Here is a 19,532-nt window from a genome sequence, read left to right as displayed (position 1 = left end):
AGTGATGAACAGTAAAAAAATCAAATCAAAGAAAAGCACAAGGCAAAATACACAAAATGACATAGATAGATTATACTACTTATACAAAAACAAGAGCCTAACAAATGTAGGAAAGACAATTCGAGTTGGTTAAGGCAGTCGTCCACGGACCTCAGGGTCAGTGGATCGATCGCCGGTCCCAGCTATATGTCGAAGTCTCTCTGGGCAAGACACTAAACCCTTATAGTCCGTTCCCCTCTCCAGTGCTGGTCCAAGCGCGGTAGAAATTGGGGAGGGTTGTGTCACGAAGGGCATCCGGCGTAAAAACTGTACCAAATCAATATGCGGACAATGATCCGCTGTGACGACCCTGAACTCACAGGATAAGCCAAAGGACAAAAAATAAATAAATAAACTTCTATAGAAATGTGTTTTAGGACAAGACTTAAAAGAAGACACTGAGTCAGACAGCCTGATTGCCACAGGCAAGTCATTCCAGAGTTTTTGGGCATGATGGAAAATGCTCTAACCCCCCTTGGTTTTAAACCAGGAAGTTGGAACAGACAACAATCCATGAAGGCATCCAAGCGCTTTCTTCAAATCAAAGTGTTTTTTTGGTGTTCACAGAGCGGCTTAAGAATAAAGTTGGTGTTATGATGAAATCCATATAAATACTGACGAAGTTTAAATTTTAAACAGCTGCAGACATCTAGACCACAGAGATGACACAGTCTGTTCAGGGGGTGACTAATTGGAAAATATCATTTTCAAACGGATAAACACAATTTAAAATATAAATTGTGAAATGCTACTATAATTGTCATGATGTGAGGTGGTGTACAAGGGCACTGTGTGAGCAAACTATGGGCTCGAAAAGCAGAAACTCATATCCAGAGATTTTAAAAATTCTTTTTCTTATTAAAGATTTTAAATTCTTAAAATTGTCACATAAGGGACAAAGATCAACATCCCACGAACATGAGGGACTGAGTTTGGTACAGTACAGTGCCTTGGATAATTCCTCATATCACCTCAGGAATTAACCTTTATATAAAATACTAGAGCCTGCTCATAAATTTACATGAGGAAATCAAAAATACACTGGAAACAAACAAGGCTACGCTATATGGCTCAGTGTCCTCGCTGTTGCTGAAGTTACTCATTCAGGAAACATCTTATCGAGGATACTGTAAACAGGATATGGTATCTACTGAACAAACAATCTAAAAAATGATGGCAAGTCACAGCACATATAAACACACTGATTAAAAAGCGTTTGCACAGTAAGCAAAGCAGTAGGTTGTTTAAGAATCGGAGTAATCCGATGTTTCTCATATTTCCTACATTTGTCCCAAAAACAGCCAAACGTGGGTTTCTAAGCAACCAACTCACACTGGAAAATATTAAGAGACAACACTGAAATGAAACACTTTACTTATCAATAACCATAACCCAACATTGTTGCAAGCGTGTATTTTTATAGGGCTAGCCATGACCAAGTGACACAGCCAAAGTGAGCAGACATGCAGTGAAGATCTGGCAGAGTGGCCACTTGTTGTCCATAAAATATGATTTGATATCATCTAGTGGTCATTAGGAGTAGTGCATCTTGACTGAGCTATTGGAAACAATGTAACCATTCAAACAAAAAACATTAGCTGACCCAAGCTGCAAACCTCCCATTGTGTTGGCATTACAGTCCTGTTATGTTGTGTATCGCCATTGCCAGACTTTAATAGACTGTTTTTCTATTTTTTTCCGCAGATACCTCTAGAAGCATTCCGACGGCCAGGCCCTACAAGAATCCCCAAGCCGAAGGGCTACAGCTCGCAGAAAGGGACAAACTGTCCAGCTTCAAACCTGGAACTGCAGAACAAAAGTCAGCCTCCACATACGCATATGATCACTGGGAAAGAGCAGCCCACAAAAACGCCTCCAGCGCACACAAACATCAACAACCCCAATCTAGTGAACCGCAGGATGTAATATCACTCCCTCTATCTCTGGGTCAAATAATAATTATTTTTTATGTTTTGGGATGTAAGCTGCGTCACAAATTCTAAAAAAATCTTCATATATATAAAAAAAAAAAGAGTGTGTAATTTGTTCATAAAGATACAAAAGAGATAACTAATACTGAGTATTGCTTACATTTTTCATCTTTAATGAAAACAATTGTTCCAGTGTTACATAATCGTCATCTTCACGGTGCTCTAAAGACTGCAAAACTGTTTGTGTTATTATTGTCTTCAATGTGTATCGGATGTATAAAAAACACACATGAAAAAACATTTGTAGAAAGTTGTTCCGATGTAGGTTTTTTTAATAAATAAAAGTAAATTATTTACAGCCACAGATTTGTGTGAGAATGTTACTGTGAACAAAATAACTGAAGACTAATATACCGTATGTTATAAGGTCATGTTGGTGAATATAAACAACTGTTTGTATCACGAGAGTAACAACTTTATCTGTTCTGAGATACAGATGAGGAACACACATTTTTTAAATAAGTGGCAATAATATGGATGAGTGCAAAACCAATGTGTTGTAATGCAGCTCCTTGATAGTGATATTATCTTACATGTAAATGTGACTTTTGCGTTTCTTTCGCTTATCAATAAAGACTTTTTATACCTTGCACAAGAATAATGCCTCTGATCTGATGGTGACAAACTATCAGCAACAGATAAAGTGACAAAGATCAAAGTAATACTATGACACGGTATTCTGTTCCCTTTAAAACACAATAAAATGCATCACTTTTAAACTATTGAAATATAAATGGTGCAATGAAAAACAACACAAATTCTCAGAATATAACATGATATGGAGGGTTAAGTATATGATACGAAAGGACTTCAGTCAGTTCTGACTGTCAAAGAGGAATGCTCCTTGTGATTCTAATGTTAATGGGTGTGTGTCAAACTAATGGATGCAGCCCATAAAGTGTTGGGATATAAAAGAGATTCTGCAATTGTCAAGTAAGACTTCACAATTTAACTACTTAGAGCAGGTAAATAGACAATTGTCAATAATGTAGTCTTATGTGATAAAATTCAGTGCTTTGAGGACAACTTCCAGGAATCCTTTGAAGAGTGGGCTGACTGCCATGACTTCCAACTGTCAATGTTCCTCATATATAGCCGTATGAATTTCCTTTTAAGATTTCCCAATTTTTATAATATAAAATGTACCAACAGCGGTGTCCAAACCTCCTCTTGTCTTGCTAGGGTATTGTTACATCACATCGTCAGAGCAGCATCTATGGCTGAATGCAGCACGGACAGGAAGTAATCTTTCTCCTCACCTCTTTCTATGGCACAAACCCAGGAACGACAAGGCCCCTGCAGAACAAAGGCATGGCACACATCTACAGAGACACAGAGATTTATTTGAATTTTAATTTATCTCATCAGATCAAATAGACCTTTTCCTTAAGATTCTTTATTACGAAAACTCACAGCGCGTGTGTGTGATCTCTCTGACAGCCAGGCTGGCGAGAGCTACAGAGGACAGGAAAGTGTGTGTGCTCCGGTGAGCCAATGCAAAAGGTGTGTGAAGCACATTTCGCCGTGTCAACACCAAAGCGTCGTTAAACAGGAAGAGGCCCACATCAGACACGTGCTCATAGGTCCTGATCATGCATGTGCACATAAAACACGAGCACGGAAATTAGATAGCTTGCACATTAAATAATAACTGTCAATGTATCACACATAGTTTAAAATTGAACAATGTTTCAAGCTTTTAAGTGATTTAAATAATTTACAAACAGTATCTGATAAGTCGGAATAAATTAACCTTTTACCTGAGTGAGTCTGGAATCTCTTCGTCAGGACTTTTGAGCAAAGCAGCATCCTGAGTTATTATCAACTGCCTGTTTCCTTCACAGAGGCTCTACACACACACACACACACACACACACACACACACGCACACACACTCACATTGAAATATTTCATCAAATAAGTTGTATGTGCTGTTCTGACAATGTGGGAGCAGTGTTTTTACTGGACAGCCTTGGATCATCTGCTGTGTTTCCTCCATCACTCTGTCTCTCTCTGAGTTACGCTTTAACTAAAAAAGAAAAATACATCTGCGTAGGTACAGAAATACTACACATGCAAAATTGTTGTCAGCGTACCATGTGCGGCAAACCTACAGTATCACATTTAAAAGACAAGGTACTTTGAGGTTCTGACCTAAGGCTCTGTGTGAATATCTAACCTTTTGGATGAATTCTCCATAGCGCAGCATGGTGCTGAGTGCAGAGGAGAGGTGTGTGTGGTCGGGGTGCCCTGGGTGTGTGTGCAAAGATACAGTTTGAAGCAGAGTCACATAATCCTGTATTCTCCACACTGGACACAGTAGCAGCTCCTGTAGGCTTCACAATACACAGATATATGCCACAATACACCATAAAAAACAATACGATTCATTTATACATTACAGCACTTATTCTGGAAATACAGTTATGCAGGTTACCTCAGCATGTGTGTTGCAAGAGTTCTGTCCACTCTCTTCAAGAAAGCTCTAAATGCAGGTTTTGTCTCTCTGCACTGAAATACACACACACACACACACACACACACGCAGTGCTTGAATGTGGGTCATCAGATCAATGTATTTAATGTAGGTGTTTTTGTCCTTCTATGTACATTCAGATCTTACTCAGCGGCTGAATTCGATTAGCATGTAGCTAATCGCACCTTTACATTAAGAATGAATAACCAATTACAATTTGTTCGTCATGTGGGGTCTAGTGTTGGTCAGACAATGGGAACCATAACACCCATGTCTGAATTGAAACTATTAAGCTATTGAAAGAGTTCCCCAGTGTACCTTTAACTGGTTTGGCTATTTGTACTCTGTCTTTGATAAAGCTGAAAAAGCACAGAGCTGATGTCCCCTGAACTAAATTAACAACTTTCAATTCACAATAAATCTGATTAAGTTCTATAGAAAACAGTCCATGAAAAGAGGTCAAAAATAAATAAATGTCATCTCACAATATTGTTCAAAAAGACTAATTGAAAGCTATGTTGTCTAGTTTTCTTAATGTACCTCATTGCTTAGCTTTACCTTATCAATTGTACGGAGAGCAGTGGTGTAGTTGTTAAGGTAGTTGGTGTAGACTCTCAGATTTGAACACAGTTTTACAAACACGTCTCCAATACACTGCTCTGCACTCCACTGCTGCAGCCTGGCCTGTAAATCTGCCTGAAACACCCTGCAACAAACAAATACATTTGTCACACCAGGCCCACACAGAAGGTTCCACAAATATTTGTGTAGGTGTGTCTGGGTACATGTTGAGTTCCAGTATTTGTGCGACAGGGCTGAGGATAATCTGGATGTCAGCATAGCTGAGTATGGCTCTGTTGGAGTTCAGAGCTGCTTGAAAGGGCTCCTGGTACACCTTTAGCACAGAAAGAGGACAAGTATAAATTAAAAATCTTAGTTTTTTTAATACTAACAGGTCATGTCTTCCCTCATACATATCCCAAATCCTGTCTGGGCCCTGAACTGGAAGCAACATATCATTATGTTTTTATTCAGTTTTGGCAGACCCACATTTTAATCAGCGGCTCTCTTCCGAAATGGAATTCCACACTGCTACTGAGCAACAGGGACATCCTACACTATCTGTCTCTGATTGGCCAGTACTCATTCCCATCGGGTTAAGCATGATGAGTAAGATTGGTCAAGGTGATAATGTCAGCCAAACACAGGCAGGCCTTTAATGAATAGAGGCGCAGAAAACCTGTATCCCGAGTGAAAACAGCAGCAGCGATAATGACAGCTAGAGAAACGTATAAAGTGAGAAGCGAGAAGGCGAAATTGTAAGTTACTGTGTCATGGTTTGTGCTAAAGACCTTTCTGGACCTTACAGGACAGCAGTAAAATAATATTTGCTTAGTTTCAGAGTATAAAGTGTGATTTCAAGTCTAACTGAGCCTGAAACGTGGCCTCTCAGTTGCTGAATTTGTTAAAGCCTGGTTATTATAAAGTAAAAATGGAAGCTGCACCTTCAGCACAGCGCCCAGATTCCCCAGATAAAGACACTCGCTGTGGTGTAGGTCTCTGGCAACCGCACCTCTCCAATCTAACACCATCTACAGACAGAAAGAAAGATAAGAGTTGTAATGACGAAGTGTGCTCTATCAACCTTTACTGACAAACACACACGTACCTGGGGTAGCTCAGGTACCGGGCTAGACCACCGTTGTGAGCTATCATCTGCTCCCTTGTTTCTGCTCTTTTCTTCTTTTTTTTCCTCCTCTTCCTCACTCCATTTGGTCAGAAACATAGCAAGGAACTCTAAAGGCCTGGTCTGATGCAGCGGCAGAAAGCACAAATAAACACTCGGGCAAGAGGATGTAGTCATGTTTTAGGTGGTTTAACGTGAATTCTGAAAAACTTGTTTTTCAGTCACTCTCACCTCTTCCTGTCTACTGAGAGCAGTGAGTCCTTCAGTCAAAGCCTCACTCAAATCTTTGGACACAGAAAGCTCCTCAAGACATATCTCCTCCCAAAGAAAATGACCTATAAATACATTAACATTATTATTCAGACATTCTACAGGACGCACAGTGTGTGACTGCATTCAGAGCTACATGTGTGTTAAAACCCACCCAGAGCTCGACCCCTGGCCCGGAGGCCGACTCGCTGTAGCTTTGGCCCCAGGTGATCCCTCAGGTCTCCCAGAGCCTCTTCCATCCACTGGGCTTGTCTGCACCAGCCCAGCAGTACACTCTTACACAGATATTGGAGCACTGGGGCTGCTGGTTCCTGGTTCAATAGCCCAGTACACAAACTGCCATCAGACCACTCACTCAGGACTGAAGAAAATCAAACAAAGAAGATATATATAGGTGGTAGGTAATGTGGTTTGCTAAATAAAATTGTTACAGCTAAAAAAAAAAAAGCATCCATTTTTAATCCTTAAGATTTGGATAACCAATCAGGGCCCTGGTTAAAAGCTCTGATAAATAATACATCAATTACTGAAATATAGTTAAGCTGGATAACATGCTTGGACGAGCAGGCAGGTTTTGCATATGTAAATACATATACTTCATGAAAATCTTAAGGACTGTAACTTTAAGTTCTTAGAGACACTCAAGAAATCAACTGGAACGAGTATCCCATCAGATGCCTACTGGCTTCGATAGTTTTTGGTTTTGAGTTTTGAGGTCGAAAAGAGCTTACTCCCATGTTTGAGGCTCTTTACAAATATTGTTCAGTCTCAGAGCTCATTCCAAGTCTTGCGCTTTGGGACTCACTGTTCTGGAAACTTCCTGTGGCAAAACCCATTGGTGCCTGAACCTCCAGACCAGTTAGAGTAGAGAGAGCCTGGATGAGAGCCACACCTGAAGCTGTGAGAGAAAAGAGGAAGCAAGAAACAGGGAGACAGTGAACAGAAACAAAGACAGAAAGGCAGATTACAGCAGTGTTTGTGTGTGTGTGTGTGTGTGTTTGTGTGTGTGTGTCTCAGTTTTATCTGTCTCAACCTACCAGATGCAGCCAGTGGACAGAAGATGTCAATCCCTCCTCCTTCCTCTTTTGGAACCACCCAGCCACACAGTTTTTCCCAGAATTCTCTATGGTCGGGGGTCAGCAGAGTCCTCTCTGACAAGCTACTTCCTAATGGTCCAAAGGTAAATCAATGCAAATTAGTAAACTCAAAATATCAGTATCAATATCTGCTTACATTTGAGAGAGTAAGAAACTGCTGCTCAGTCTAAGAAAGCTTGACTTTCTACTCAGTCTGTTTGTTAAACGATATTAGAGAATTTTTGCAATCTTGTATTATTACATATCCAAAATGTTGTACTATCTAAAGATTTTTATATAAACAAATGTAACGAGTGTTTCCTTTAATAATAAAAAAAGTACAAATTTAATGTTAAAATATTGTCAAATTTATGACATTACTCTTCAGCTACCATCTAGCCAGGGGACAAGGAAAGCAACGAACAGGCCACATCATAATAAAATGAGCCATGAAATAGTTGCAGCAGATGTGCTTCAAACTATCCTGTGGGAGTCACTTCAGTCACTGGAGGCTCCAACCCTGGCAGAGTTTCCACACATTAAGATAAAAAGGATTATTATTTCTCACTGTGAAGAAGATGGATTTCCTCCGTTCCTCCTGGAGCCAGGAGGCCCAGCCTTTGCGCGCACTGCCCAGACGTAGCCCTCTCCACCTGCTTTAACAGCGCTGACAGAGTCCCCCTGTGGTCATACAGAACCACAACCACTCCTGACTTCACACCACTCAGCACCAACTGGATTGAGGAAGAAGAGACATAACTGTTTTTTAAATGTGGCATTTCCCCCTCATTATTATCTTCTAGCTAATTACGAAAAAGAGTGTGGAGACTGATGAGACTTATGCAATGTGAATTACCTCGTAAGCAGGAATTCTATTGGAAATCAGCAGTAGGAGGAGAGGAGTCGTGCGGTGGATGGATGAGGCTCTGTGTTGTGGTCCAGGTCTGTAGGTCAAGGGGGACAGTGCTTCACAGGTTGCGTTCAGTCCCTCACTGCAGAGAATATGTGGTGGGTTTTAAGAACTAATCACAGCATAGTACATTAAACATGTGGTGGCCCATTGTATCTAAAAACCCAGCATGGTAACTGGTTCTATTGAGGAAACATCGCAGAGAACCACCTGAACAAACTGGAGACCTGGACCTTTTTCACATCTTCGGCTGCACTCACAAACTGCCCCTTTTTCCTGGTAAGACAAAGGCTGGAAGAACTAACGGGACTCTGGGTCCAGGGGAGGGAGGGCCAAGAGCTCAATGTCATCCCAGTGCTGGTCCTTCCACCTTGCGTACTTCCACCTCCTACTCCTTTTGGCTTTGTGTAGCTGCCCCAGGCTCCCCTGGTTCTCAAAGATCGTCCTGCAAACGTGACAGATGAACTGTAAGTACTGGTCGCTGAAGGAATAAAGGTTTTGGCTGAGATAATTGGTGTCCATTTCTGGTTAGTGTTTCAGTAGAGAGATGGAAAGTACAGTATAGAAACAGAAAGAAATAATCCACCGAAGGTTTTTATCTTTATTGTGATGAGGCCCCCAACTTGATTCATCAAAAATCATCCTATTTCATTTGTTTTAATTGATGGCTTTGTTTCTCACTCACTCTTCTCCTCCTGAAGTTTGTCTCTGATCATCTGCCTGATCTTCCTCTCCTTTCTCCTCTCTTCCTCCTCCTCTGTAATCCCTGTGCTTTGCTGGATGAGGGTCCCATATTGTTCTGCTGCCTCCCGGGGAGTGAGCCAGTCCAGTGTGGAGACGCAGGAGACAAAGTGGGTCTTCCATGCTCCAAATTCTTTCTCTGTGGGAGTGTAGGGAAGGAACCAGCCTCTTCGGATGCACCGGCATGCCCAGAGACAGTCCTGAGAGCAGTAGCAGAGGATGGTTTGATCTCTTTATAAAGACCTGATTAATGACCAACGAGTAAAATTTATATGTCTTTTTCTAGGGGGCTTGAACCTGCTCAGCGAGGAACCTCCAGTGCCAGCTGACTTGGGCAGTGCGGCAGAGGTCACGAGGGGTCAGAAATGACATCACATACAGGGACAAAACCCGAGGCAGCACCACAGTGAAGTCCACTTGAGTTACGGGAACAGTCTCCATCAGCAAATCTCTACAGTACCTGCTCATATTATCAAAGGTTTTCCTTTTAAATGTGTACATTTGTTAATAAGTTGAATCACTTTTGTTTTAAGATGAGAAATAAAGACAATGCAGAGGTCTAACTGGTATAAGGAAATTAATACCATGTAATGACCATGATACATTAATAATGTAAAAAAAATGACCTTACTTGAGTTGTAACTTGCTGCAGCGTGTGAGCAGAGAGTGTACAAAGTGTTTTCTCTGCCTGTCAGACCACAGGTCAAACCAGTGGAACACCAGGTTCATCCTCTCCTCAAATAACTGAGAATACATAGGTAATGGACACTAAGAAACTTCAGACAATCAGAGAAAAATGTATGGAATGTGCATCTAAGTGTGCGACAGCCCGGCTGCTTTGACAAAAAGCAGTGACGAAAACCACGGGAAAGGCAAAATTCCAGATACATAATACAAACAAAATGTTAAGACTAACAGAGTGACAACGGAAAATAAAATCTTAAAAAAAACAGATTGCCTTTAAGTTGCCTTGAGAATCTAGAGTGCAGATAGTAAAATATGTGTAGTGTCTTTCAAATGCAATTAGAGTTAAATGAGCCCTCGACTCGAGTCACCTGCATCTGTTTCAAATAATACAATGTAATGTTTTTTTTTTTTTTCAAAATATTAAAATAATCCAGATTTTGAATTATGCTTTTACTTCCAAAGCATGTTCATCACGAAAATAAAGCTTTTTTCTCATAATGAAACCATTTGGAAATCATCTGGTAGCTAACAGAATCACTAAACTTTTAAACTTCACGAGTGTGTGCGTGTTGATCTGACCTGCAGGTTGCTGGTCTTGTTGTTCAGAGGAGTCCAGGTGCTGAAGCAGGTGTCGGATCGCGGTTCATAGTCTGTCCCTCTGAGCTGCCACCGCTTAACCGAGTGAGGGCCTGACTTCAAGCTTGTCTCCATGTTTTCGAAATGGAATTCAATCTCACTTTGAGAAAACAACTTTAATTGCTGTTTCAGTCAGATTTAGCTCGTAACTAATGGAATTCCTGGGAGGGTGCTGCCATTGTGCTGCTCTGCTTCCAGTCACCTTAGAGACGCATCAACAAAAGCATGAGCACATTCCCACACAGTCATCCCACCCCTCCAACACATAAATTATTAACAAGATGGTTCAAAATCTATGATCCTGAAAAGTTGTCCGCATAAACATAAGTCCAGCATATGATTAATGTGTTAAATGATTATGTAACATCCCCACTGCCACACAAACAACAACAACAAACATCTAAAGCAGACGTTCATTCTTTTCAGCTGCAATACAAAGGATAGGTATATGACTGCAACACAGTGCTTGAAAGATACACATCTGACTTTACGGATAATATATTCTTGGTTTTCTCTAATTTCTCACTTTTCTCTTACACGTTTGCATCCAATTTTAGTGTTTAGTAAGGGATCTTCTTTGTGTAAAGACTTTAAAAACATGTACACAGTAGAGTCAGACAACACATTTATTGATAAGTCAATAAAAGTAAAATCACCAGTTAAAACGTTTTAAAGAAATAAAATAACCCCCATTCCCGAAAATACTGGCTAAAATACAGTGAGAATGAACAAACTGAAGTAGAATTTAAAATCAAAGCAGCATTCAATGATTTTCTTAAAACACAGCATCCAAACCTAAAATCACCATGTTCTATGGAAGTAATTTAAAAGGCTAAAACCAATAAGGCAAAAATGGTTAAATTAAAAAACAATAATAAAAATTAAGGCATGTGACAACATCTGGATTATTAAGTCTTCTCCAGTGACACCAGTGGTAACGTGTGGTGCATTATGCATGTATATGTGCAAATATATCCAACACTGAGCAACATGTTGGTGGTAATATTCGGCCACTCACATGAGGCGAGAAGCCATGTTATTTTTTGGCTGATTTAATACATCTAACTACTTAATATACTTTAATTAGGGCCTATTTGAGATATATACTGCATATCTGGAATCTGCAAAAGAAGCTTGTTTGCAGCCAGTTCTCTTTAAACAACCCAAAAGAAAAACACTGTGAATGAATATATCGTAAAAAACAAGATGAATATTTTATATTACTATCACTTTGGTTAGCTATGTATTGCAAATCTAAACTGTTTAAAATTAACCGACTACATCTGGATGTTAAGCGGGCCATGACAGGAACACACCAAGGCCGATATGTAAATTATACTGTACTGTAGGTGAGACAGCTTAAGATCTTACACTCTGGTTACAAGAAACAAGAGGACATAGAAAATCGGATTAATCTGAAGAATTCAATCATATTCAGCTAAATCCATTGTTGTCATCTTGCTAATTATTAAGATATAATAAGAGCTATTTTACTCAATATTAGCCACTTTTTTTAGTACTAACTGTGAATAAACATCTGTAAACAGCTAGACAGAAGTACAGCTGTTGGTGCATCCCAAAACATTCCATGCCCCGTGCTGACAGGGAATGTGATGAACAGCTTTGATGTCATTTTTAGAGCCTACACACTTGCTTTAAATCCACCTTATCCACTGCTCTCTAGGTGGAATAAAACAAATTGCTGGGTCGGAAGAGGATCAGGCGAGAAGAGAAAAATCACATGCTGGCAGTCCTCGGGGCCTCTTGGGTGTCGGCAAGATTCAGATTCTGACTGGAGGAGCAGGGTCAAGTAAAAACACAGGCACAAATCTGAAGCTCTGAATAAATTTCAGTGTTGGAAAGAAAGAAGTTTTACATTTACTTTGAATCTCACGACTAATACAATGTTTGAAGAATATCTAAAGGATACATTGATGAACTCAGCTCCTCAAGCTGCAAAGAAAAAATATTTTATGTTACTATACAGGCAAACAGTTTCTGTGGTACATCAGTCTAGCTTACCATCTTTTTAACACCCAACAAGAGGTCAAGATTAAAGAAGAGGTTAACACAGGAAAGCCAATAAGCAGCTAAATCCTTCCTGGGACTTTGATTAGTTACACAACATTACTGGACAGCCTATTCCATAACATATATTTACGCAAATGATAGTCTAACAGTCTTACATTAAGAAGTAACTTGTCCATGTTGGTGTCACAGGCCGTTTTTCTCTGGTCCACTGGCATTTCATCCACCTCACCATAGAGGTCAAATTGCAAGCGTGCCAACTTCTCCTGCATCTCTCTCACGTGCTCCATCTGGTCAATGGAGCACTCATTTCCTGATACAGAAGATATGTTTGCATTGCTAGACATTGGGTCAACAATGTGGGCTCTTGTGATTTGTCCAGTGAAGACTAAATTACCAAATGCTTGTAGTTTTCCTGAGTGGAAGTCGTTGAGAAGACTGAGCAGGCCGTTTTCCATCTCCTGTACATCTGAAACATCAGTGAGAAAGGAGTGCTGGATGGTAGGAGCTGCTTGGCCCTGGTTCTGATTGGCTTTAGTACCCAAACCCAGCTGATACCTGGGTTTATCTCGAAGTCCCCTAATACAAAACAAAAACAAAAATTACACAAGAGCCAATCCTACTCAAATACTTCACAAAAAGGAAGTGTTAAATGATAATACTGGTTGTAAAGTTTCTACCTCTTGTTCTTGCTCTTTTGGCTGGAGTGGGTCCCCATGGCATGGCTGTAGCCAGGATGCCGTCCCCCAGAGGAAGCGCTGTTCTTCCGCCCAGAGCCACCGCTCGGGGCCGCTGTGTTGGTGGAGGTCCTGGGACTTTTCCTCTTTAGCTTTCGCTCATCCATAACGTCATGTTACGCTTCTGTCTGGTTAGCTGTATAGAGAGTAAGCACGAAAAATGAGACCGACCACGACGGCAAAATCCTGAAGCTAACCACGCAGAATCGTCCTGACAGAAATTGAAGCGCTTCCTGCTCAAGTTAGCTCCCCAGTTAGCCAGTCAGCTAAACTTCAACTTTAACATAAAATATGCCGATCAACACATATACTCACAAGTGCAGCCGAGCAAACACCGTGTTACCCATAACACCAAGTGGTTATCCACAACACTAAAACATTTGTTAAACCATGACAATTTCTCTTGGTAACCAGGAAGCTAGTTAGCTAGCTTGCAAACTAACTGTAAACTTCCTGTTTTGGTGTCACTCTACCGGACCCGATAATGGACAATAATAATCTGAGCTGTTTATCCTCTGATTATTGAACCATCTCCAACATCAGAATGACGCACTGTCTTACTTAATTAATTCTAATAAAACAGTTTGTGCAGCTCAAATACGTTACATATAGTTTATAGCAGTTTATTCTGGCAAAATAAACCATCGACTGTATTTGACATATCAAAAAGGCGAAGTTGTTAAGACACAGAGCTGCTCGAAGTTAAAGTTTAATAAAGGTTCTTTAATAACTATTTTAAGCTTTAACCTTTCTTTCAGACTAAAACATGTGGTTTAAATTTGAAAGCAAATTAATGTTTTTTTTTCTAACTTTTTGAGCTTTTGTATAATAAATAACGTGAATTTCTGCTCCCCGCCAAACAATTATTCCTTTTTTCTTTCTTATTCTTTCTTTCTTATTGACCATTGTAATATTATTAGCACACATAAATACATTACTATACCTAAAAATTATTACATTTAGCAGTCTCATATAAACATAATGTTCCCTTTACGAAGAGAATTGTCTGTGTTTGAATATATTGGAGTTAATAATCAGAATTGATGTCTCGCTCCTTTTAAATAAGGTGAAATAAAATATTACTGCAGTGTAATGGCAGCGTGCAACCACAAGGTGGAGATACGTGAACATCTAATAATGACCGTTCACTGTGACTTACCTTTCACTTTACTATAATTTAATTAACTTAATATGATTTCATAAACTGTATTTATAGATCAGATTAACTAATCTCCAGAATAGAAAAACACAATATTTTTTACTGAACAAGGATTTTAAAAGTCTAAGTGATGCCATTCTAGTCATAGCCTTCAATAACTATTCTGTGCATTCAGGATGTTCTGGAGTTTCTATCTGTGCTCCTTTTCTTAAAGGCTTTGCACAAATGTTAAGTTATATTACATGAACCGAGTTTTGCATTTGTCTCTACTACTTTTAAACGAAATTGTTGGGAAAAGACAGTGACAGATTTTTCTCTGCACCAATCACAGTGTTATCAAACTGTAAAGGTGTGTTGTTATGTTACTAGAGCATTTGTTAAACTATTATTGAAAAACACATAAGGTGTCTTATGAACTCTTACTTTTGATTATTTAGTCATAAATGGTAAACTAATCTCCTCCTCCTGTTGCCATTATGGAATGTTGTAGCATTGTGCAGTTCTTGCAGCTTCACGCTAATAATTAAAACATCAGCTAAAATAATCACAGTTTGTTTTATAAATTTTAACATGCAAACAAAAGTCTTTAAAACTTCCAGACTTTGGAAAAAACTACCTGCTGTGAAAAATATTCATCCGGGCAGATTTCTCTCTCTCAGTTGCCATTTCCAGCTCTCCCCTTTCTCCTCTTTTTTTCCTGCTTTGTGTGCTCATATATGTGTGTCGGTGTGTGTGTGTTAGAGTATAGTGTGTATGTGATGTGTAGCAGCGGCTGAGTGAGGTGAACCAGGATAAAATGTTACAGATGAACCAATTTCGACTGTTGCATCCACAGAGCCATTAACTTAGTGGATGTACACACTCACACACACACACGCAGACATACAGACTGACAAACACACAGCTATCTCTCAACTGTAATTGCAGTGTAGGTGCTGTTCGAAGAGCTAGCTACTCGTTACAGCCAGTTCATTCGTTTTCTCATGTGCACGGCTGCTTGAATAAAGCACTGGATTGTTAACAACTCGTTTAATTACACACTGCATGTTCCTGCTAATTCTAACTCACCTGTCTTTCTAATGTAGCATTATTCCAGCATTTTAACAGAGTTACATTAAATCTGGGGCTAAAAGTGATTTAAATCACTGAAACAAAATCATAAATGCATGTGAGGAGAAAGCTACACGTGCAATTTGATTTTAGATAAACAAAGACCTTCTGTTTCTGTAGGCGATGTCTAATCTTATTGTTTCACATTGAAATAAAATTTGTCATTTGTAGGTCTCTCTCGCTCTCTCTCTCTCTCTCTCTCTCTCTCAGTGGACTTAACCCATAATCAGCGCAGAAACGTTTACAGAGTATCAATTGGGAATAAAAGCAAGAGGGCTGCTCTATTGTTTCTGTTCACGTGCTTGTTATGTTTACATCCCTGTCCGCTACTGTATACCCCCACCCCCACATGTGACAGGACACTCTCGGGACTTGGGAAGTAGACACTGGGTGTGTGTGCACGCCTCTACTGGGAATCAGGGTTAAGCAGAAGGTTACAAGTGTGTGTGTGTGTGTGTGTGTTTTCATCTCAGCAGCTGGGACCCAAAAGAAGACATGTTTGTATCCCTTCATATTCCTTCATCTACCCTACTTACCCCCCCCCCCACACACACACACACAAATGTACACACTTGAACTTAGTGGTGCTTCATATTAAAATAACTAGGTTTACATCTTTCTCTACTGTGAATGAATGTGTGAAAGAAGCAGTCATCTTGTCCTTGTCTTCTAGCTGTCCTCCATTCAAGGACAAAGACAAGGAACAAGAACACATACAAATACACACATACATATATAGAGTTCATACACACAGCAGGGATGTGGAGATTGTATGGAGGTGGTGGAGGTGAGCAGGAGAGAGAATGACAGAAAGAAAGATGGTAAAAGAAAGGAAGCAGGGGAAAACACAAAGCGTGTTTTTGGTTTTGTATATATTATTGAAAGAAATTTACATGTGGTGAAGGTTTTCACTGCACTGAATGTTACACTGTAAGTAACAACAGCCAGTTTGCAGAAGTGCAAAGGTGCTACAATACTAAACAAGAGCAGCTACAATGTGCACAAAAATGCACTGTAAACATGCAACAAAATCATAATTTTGGCAAAAAATACTGCACCATTGCCAGTGGCTGGTCATTTTACAAACTTATGGAAGCAGGTGAGTATCATTATGATAGATGTTTTGACAGTGGACTAACATGCACCAAAATGATGCTTTGAAATGGTCTAAAACAACCTTTATCATCTCTACTGGTGAATTTAATAGCCACCTTGATTTTCTATACTGTAACAACAGAAAGTTGGATTCACCAGAAAGTTTTTGGAGCTAAAAATTAAATCAAAAGTGAAAAGAGAAGGCCCTGTATTTACTGAGCCACTGTTTTTGTTATTGTGGTTTCATTACCCTACAGGTTTTTTATTTTAAGTGATACCACATCTCACTCGTGCCATTTTAAACTCTTTCCCTACTCTACGTGTTCAAACTTTCAGTCCCCCGTCTCCTCCCTCTCTCCTCCTTCCTCCTCCTCATCACTCTCTCCCGCTCGCCTTTTCCTGTTCTCCTCTCACCACTCTGTAGCGGGTCCAAGTGACATTTGGCTGTCCCCTGCCTCGAGGGGGTCCAGGAGATGCAGACGTTTTTGGCAGACTGGCACAGGGACGCCTAGGGGTCCTGATGGGGACTCCTGGATAAGGAAGAGACAAAAAAGTACACATCATAAAATGCACCCGCAGTCAGAAACACACATACGCTTTTGGGGTAAGCAAACAATTGCACAAACGGAGAAGAGCTAACACGGACACACACTGACACATGTAAATGCGTACGCACACAAGCGCTCATGCACCTACCAATCAAACACATGTAATGAAGACACAGTGGATGGTAAATGTGAGAAGGCGAGGGAAGCTGCCCCCATGGAAACTGCTTGGAAAACAGTAAATAAAAAGGGGTTTGAATGTGAATTGCTGAACTACACAGCTTGTAAATACCCAGCTGGCTTCACTCCCTGTTTGCGTTACTATCACAACTTCATCCATTACAGCTTTTAACAATGACGGCGATATCAGATAGGGGACTGATAACGGGGCAAATTCAGATGTTACAATCAAATAAAATGAGACACGCATTTGAGTTTGACTTGTCAAATATGAAGTCAGTTTCATCCCAAAGCACCGAACTATACTTTCACTGGTCACAGCCGTGCTAAGACTGTAGCAGCTAAGCACAGTATGGAACTGATTATTGAAAAGAATTTTTTCTTACAAGACATAACGTTGTAAAAAAATCTCCAAAGAATCAAGCTGCAGAGCTTTAAAAGTCATGTTTCAAACAGCAATCAGCTTCCATTACCTATGAAAATACAGCACTTTTTTAACCTGGATGTCAGGACTACAAGTGGATGGATGCAGTAAGAAAGAATGGTTTGATAACACAAATACTGTTAAAAAGTTTGAAATCCTTTTTTGTAAACTTCACACACCTTCCTGCACCATCCACATGCTGGATGTAAAAGAAAGATAAAGTGAACTGATTATTTGAAATCGTTACAGGATTATGATATTTCTATAAAAACCTTGTCATGTGTGTAAGCAAAACATTTACAGCAAATGGGTGAAATTGTTTTCTTTTATTTGTTTCTGCTTTGTTTGTACTGTGGCACTATCTTTCACGAAAATTGGTCACGTTGCCTCTGCACTGTACTCCCGGTTTGCTGAATCAGGATAACATGAGCTGTAGTGTGAATGCTGGGAAAACCTGAAAGAATTAAGGGGAAGTGAATTCATTAAAGTGAATCAATCTGCATTTTCCTCTGCTACCATTATATGATTATTAGGTGTTACTAAACAACTGTGTGTGCATCAGTCAAAACTCTAACTGTGCAAAACAATGTAGGAAACCTTAATTTTCATGTGCAACAAAACAAGCCATCAAATTATGAGGACTGTGAATAAGACATTTTTTTCGTGAAGTATCTCTCCCTAGTGCTGTCCCTCTGAGATCACTCATCTGTCTATTTTCCCTCCTCACTCTCCTCTGTCTCTCAGGTCTCTTCAGAGAGATAATATACGCTGGTCATCGGGGGGGCCGCAGAGTGAGGGGAGATGGAGATGCAGGGCTAATTGCAGGGTGCTGGAGCCTGTCAGCGCACCACTGCCCCGCTGTTTTGGCTCAGCCATAATTACCTGGTAGCCACAGATGTTCGGCGCCATTGTTACATGCACAGACAGAGGGGAAGAGATGGACAGATGGATGGAGAGGTGGGGAGGGATGAAGAGGGAGAGACAGAGGCCAGTCTCTCCGCCAGATGCAAACTTCTGTACGCAGGCAAAGAAACAGCGACCAAACGCTTCCTCTCTCCATTCATCCATCCATCCTTTTACCCATTCTTTCATTCACCTCTTTCAATCCATTATCAAACCAGCCCTTTTATATTTGCACCTTGAGTGTTGATGGGTGATAATAATTCTTTGTGGGTTTGTGAGTGTGTGCGGGATGCAGCCTTCCCACTGAGGCAGAACAAAGTAGCGTAATAACTCAGACACTGAGCTGACCCCCTCTGCTGCTCTCAAGTACACTTAATGGATGTGTAGGTGTGTGTGTCGTCACACATGTGTCTGTCTGTTCTATTTGAATATGAGAATGTGTATGTGCTTGTGCACGTGTGTGTCCCCATGTATCCTGTTCACCAGTGAGTGTGTGTGTGTGTGTGTGTGCGCGCGCGTGTGTGTGTGTGTGCTTAAATAGCTGATCCCCTCTAGGGGTGAACTGTTATGGATGCTGTTCTGTTGAAATTACTGTTATTTGTTTCCTTTAAAACAAGCTAATTGCAGCATAGTGGATTGCTCTGTGTGTGTGTGGGTGTGTGTGTGTGTGCGTGTGTGCGTCAAATTGTTTGGTTCCTTGTTTATTGTTTGTTTGTGTCGCATTTCAGACCCCTTCAATTTCTTTAGTATGGACACATTTTCACTCCAACGTCAAAACTCATTTTGCTGCAGCTGTTGGGCAGCAAACTGACTTGTTAACCAATTGTTGTTAACACTA

General features: G+C 40.3%; 3 protein-coding genes and 1 long non-coding RNA gene across 5 annotated transcripts in view; 1 reads left to right on the top strand and 3 right to left on the bottom strand.

Moving 5' to 3' along the window:
• Positions 1–1,980, top strand: part of filip1l (filamin A interacting protein 1-like) — a 59,832-nt gene extending 57,852 nt beyond the window's left edge. Inside the window, exon 6 of the mRNA XM_067500466.1 lies at positions 1,744–1,980. Coding sequence (XP_067356567.1) covers positions 1,744–1,965 — 222 coding nt within the window. The 3' untranslated portion in view covers positions 1,966–1,980. The remainder of the gene's footprint in view (positions 1–1,743) is intronic.
• A 183-nt stretch (positions 1,981–2,163) lies between these two features.
• LOC137125273 (epithelial cell-transforming sequence 2 oncogene-like) lies at positions 2,164–10,982 on the bottom strand. Of its 2 annotated transcripts, XM_067500467.1 has the most exons (21): positions 10,457–10,982; positions 9,822–9,934; positions 9,488–9,650; positions 9,135–9,390; positions 8,660–8,894; positions 8,396–8,531; positions 8,108–8,273; positions 7,501–7,629; positions 7,269–7,361; positions 6,618–6,824; positions 6,425–6,528; positions 6,176–6,316; positions 6,012–6,098; positions 5,292–5,401; positions 5,065–5,212; positions 4,468–4,541; positions 4,210–4,366; positions 3,994–4,059; positions 3,791–3,879; positions 3,444–3,616; positions 2,164–3,352 (listed from the first exon to the last, which is right to left on the bottom strand). In XM_067500467.1, the coding sequence occupies exons 1-21, from the start codon at positions 10,586–10,588 to the stop codon at positions 3,225–3,227; spliced, it is 2,907 nt and encodes a 968-aa protein (XP_067356568.1). In that variant the 5' UTR covers positions 10,589–10,982; the 3' UTR covers positions 2,164–3,224. The 2 variants fall into 2 exon arrangements, with proteins under 2 accessions (XP_067356568.1, XP_067356569.1); XM_067500468.1 differs by lacking the exon at positions 3,994–4,059.
• A 139-nt stretch (positions 10,983–11,121) lies between these two features.
• On the bottom strand, positions 11,122–13,759 carry ccdc28a (coiled-coil domain containing 28A). Its single transcript, XM_067500469.1, has 6 exons — positions 13,594–13,759; positions 13,222–13,414; positions 12,939–13,120; positions 12,700–12,854; positions 12,444–12,466; positions 11,122–12,305 (listed from the first exon to the last, which is right to left on the bottom strand). The coding sequence occupies exons 2-6, from the start codon at positions 13,383–13,385 to the stop codon at positions 12,251–12,253; spliced, it is 579 nt and encodes a 192-aa protein (XP_067356570.1). The 5' UTR covers positions 13,386–13,414; positions 13,594–13,759; the 3' UTR covers positions 11,122–12,250.
• A 3,303-nt stretch (positions 13,760–17,062) lies between these two features.
• The window catches only part of LOC137125687 (uncharacterized), a 113,118-nt gene continuing 110,648 nt past the window's right edge, over positions 17,063–19,532 (bottom strand). Inside the window, exon 3 of the long non-coding RNA XR_010914185.1 lies at positions 17,063–17,172. This is a non-coding gene — a long non-coding RNA (uncharacterized lncRNA). The remainder of the gene's footprint in view (positions 17,173–19,532) is intronic.

The sequence above is a fragment of the Channa argus genome, chromosome 4 (genome assembly GCF_033026475.1).
Source record: "Channa argus isolate prfri chromosome 4, Channa argus male v1.0, whole genome shotgun sequence".
In the NCBI taxonomy this organism is placed as follows: Eukaryota; Metazoa; Chordata; class Actinopteri; order Anabantiformes; family Channidae; genus Channa; species Channa argus.
The sequence above is the reverse complement of the archived record's forward strand: the minus strand, read 5'-3'. Positions and strand labels throughout refer to the sequence as shown.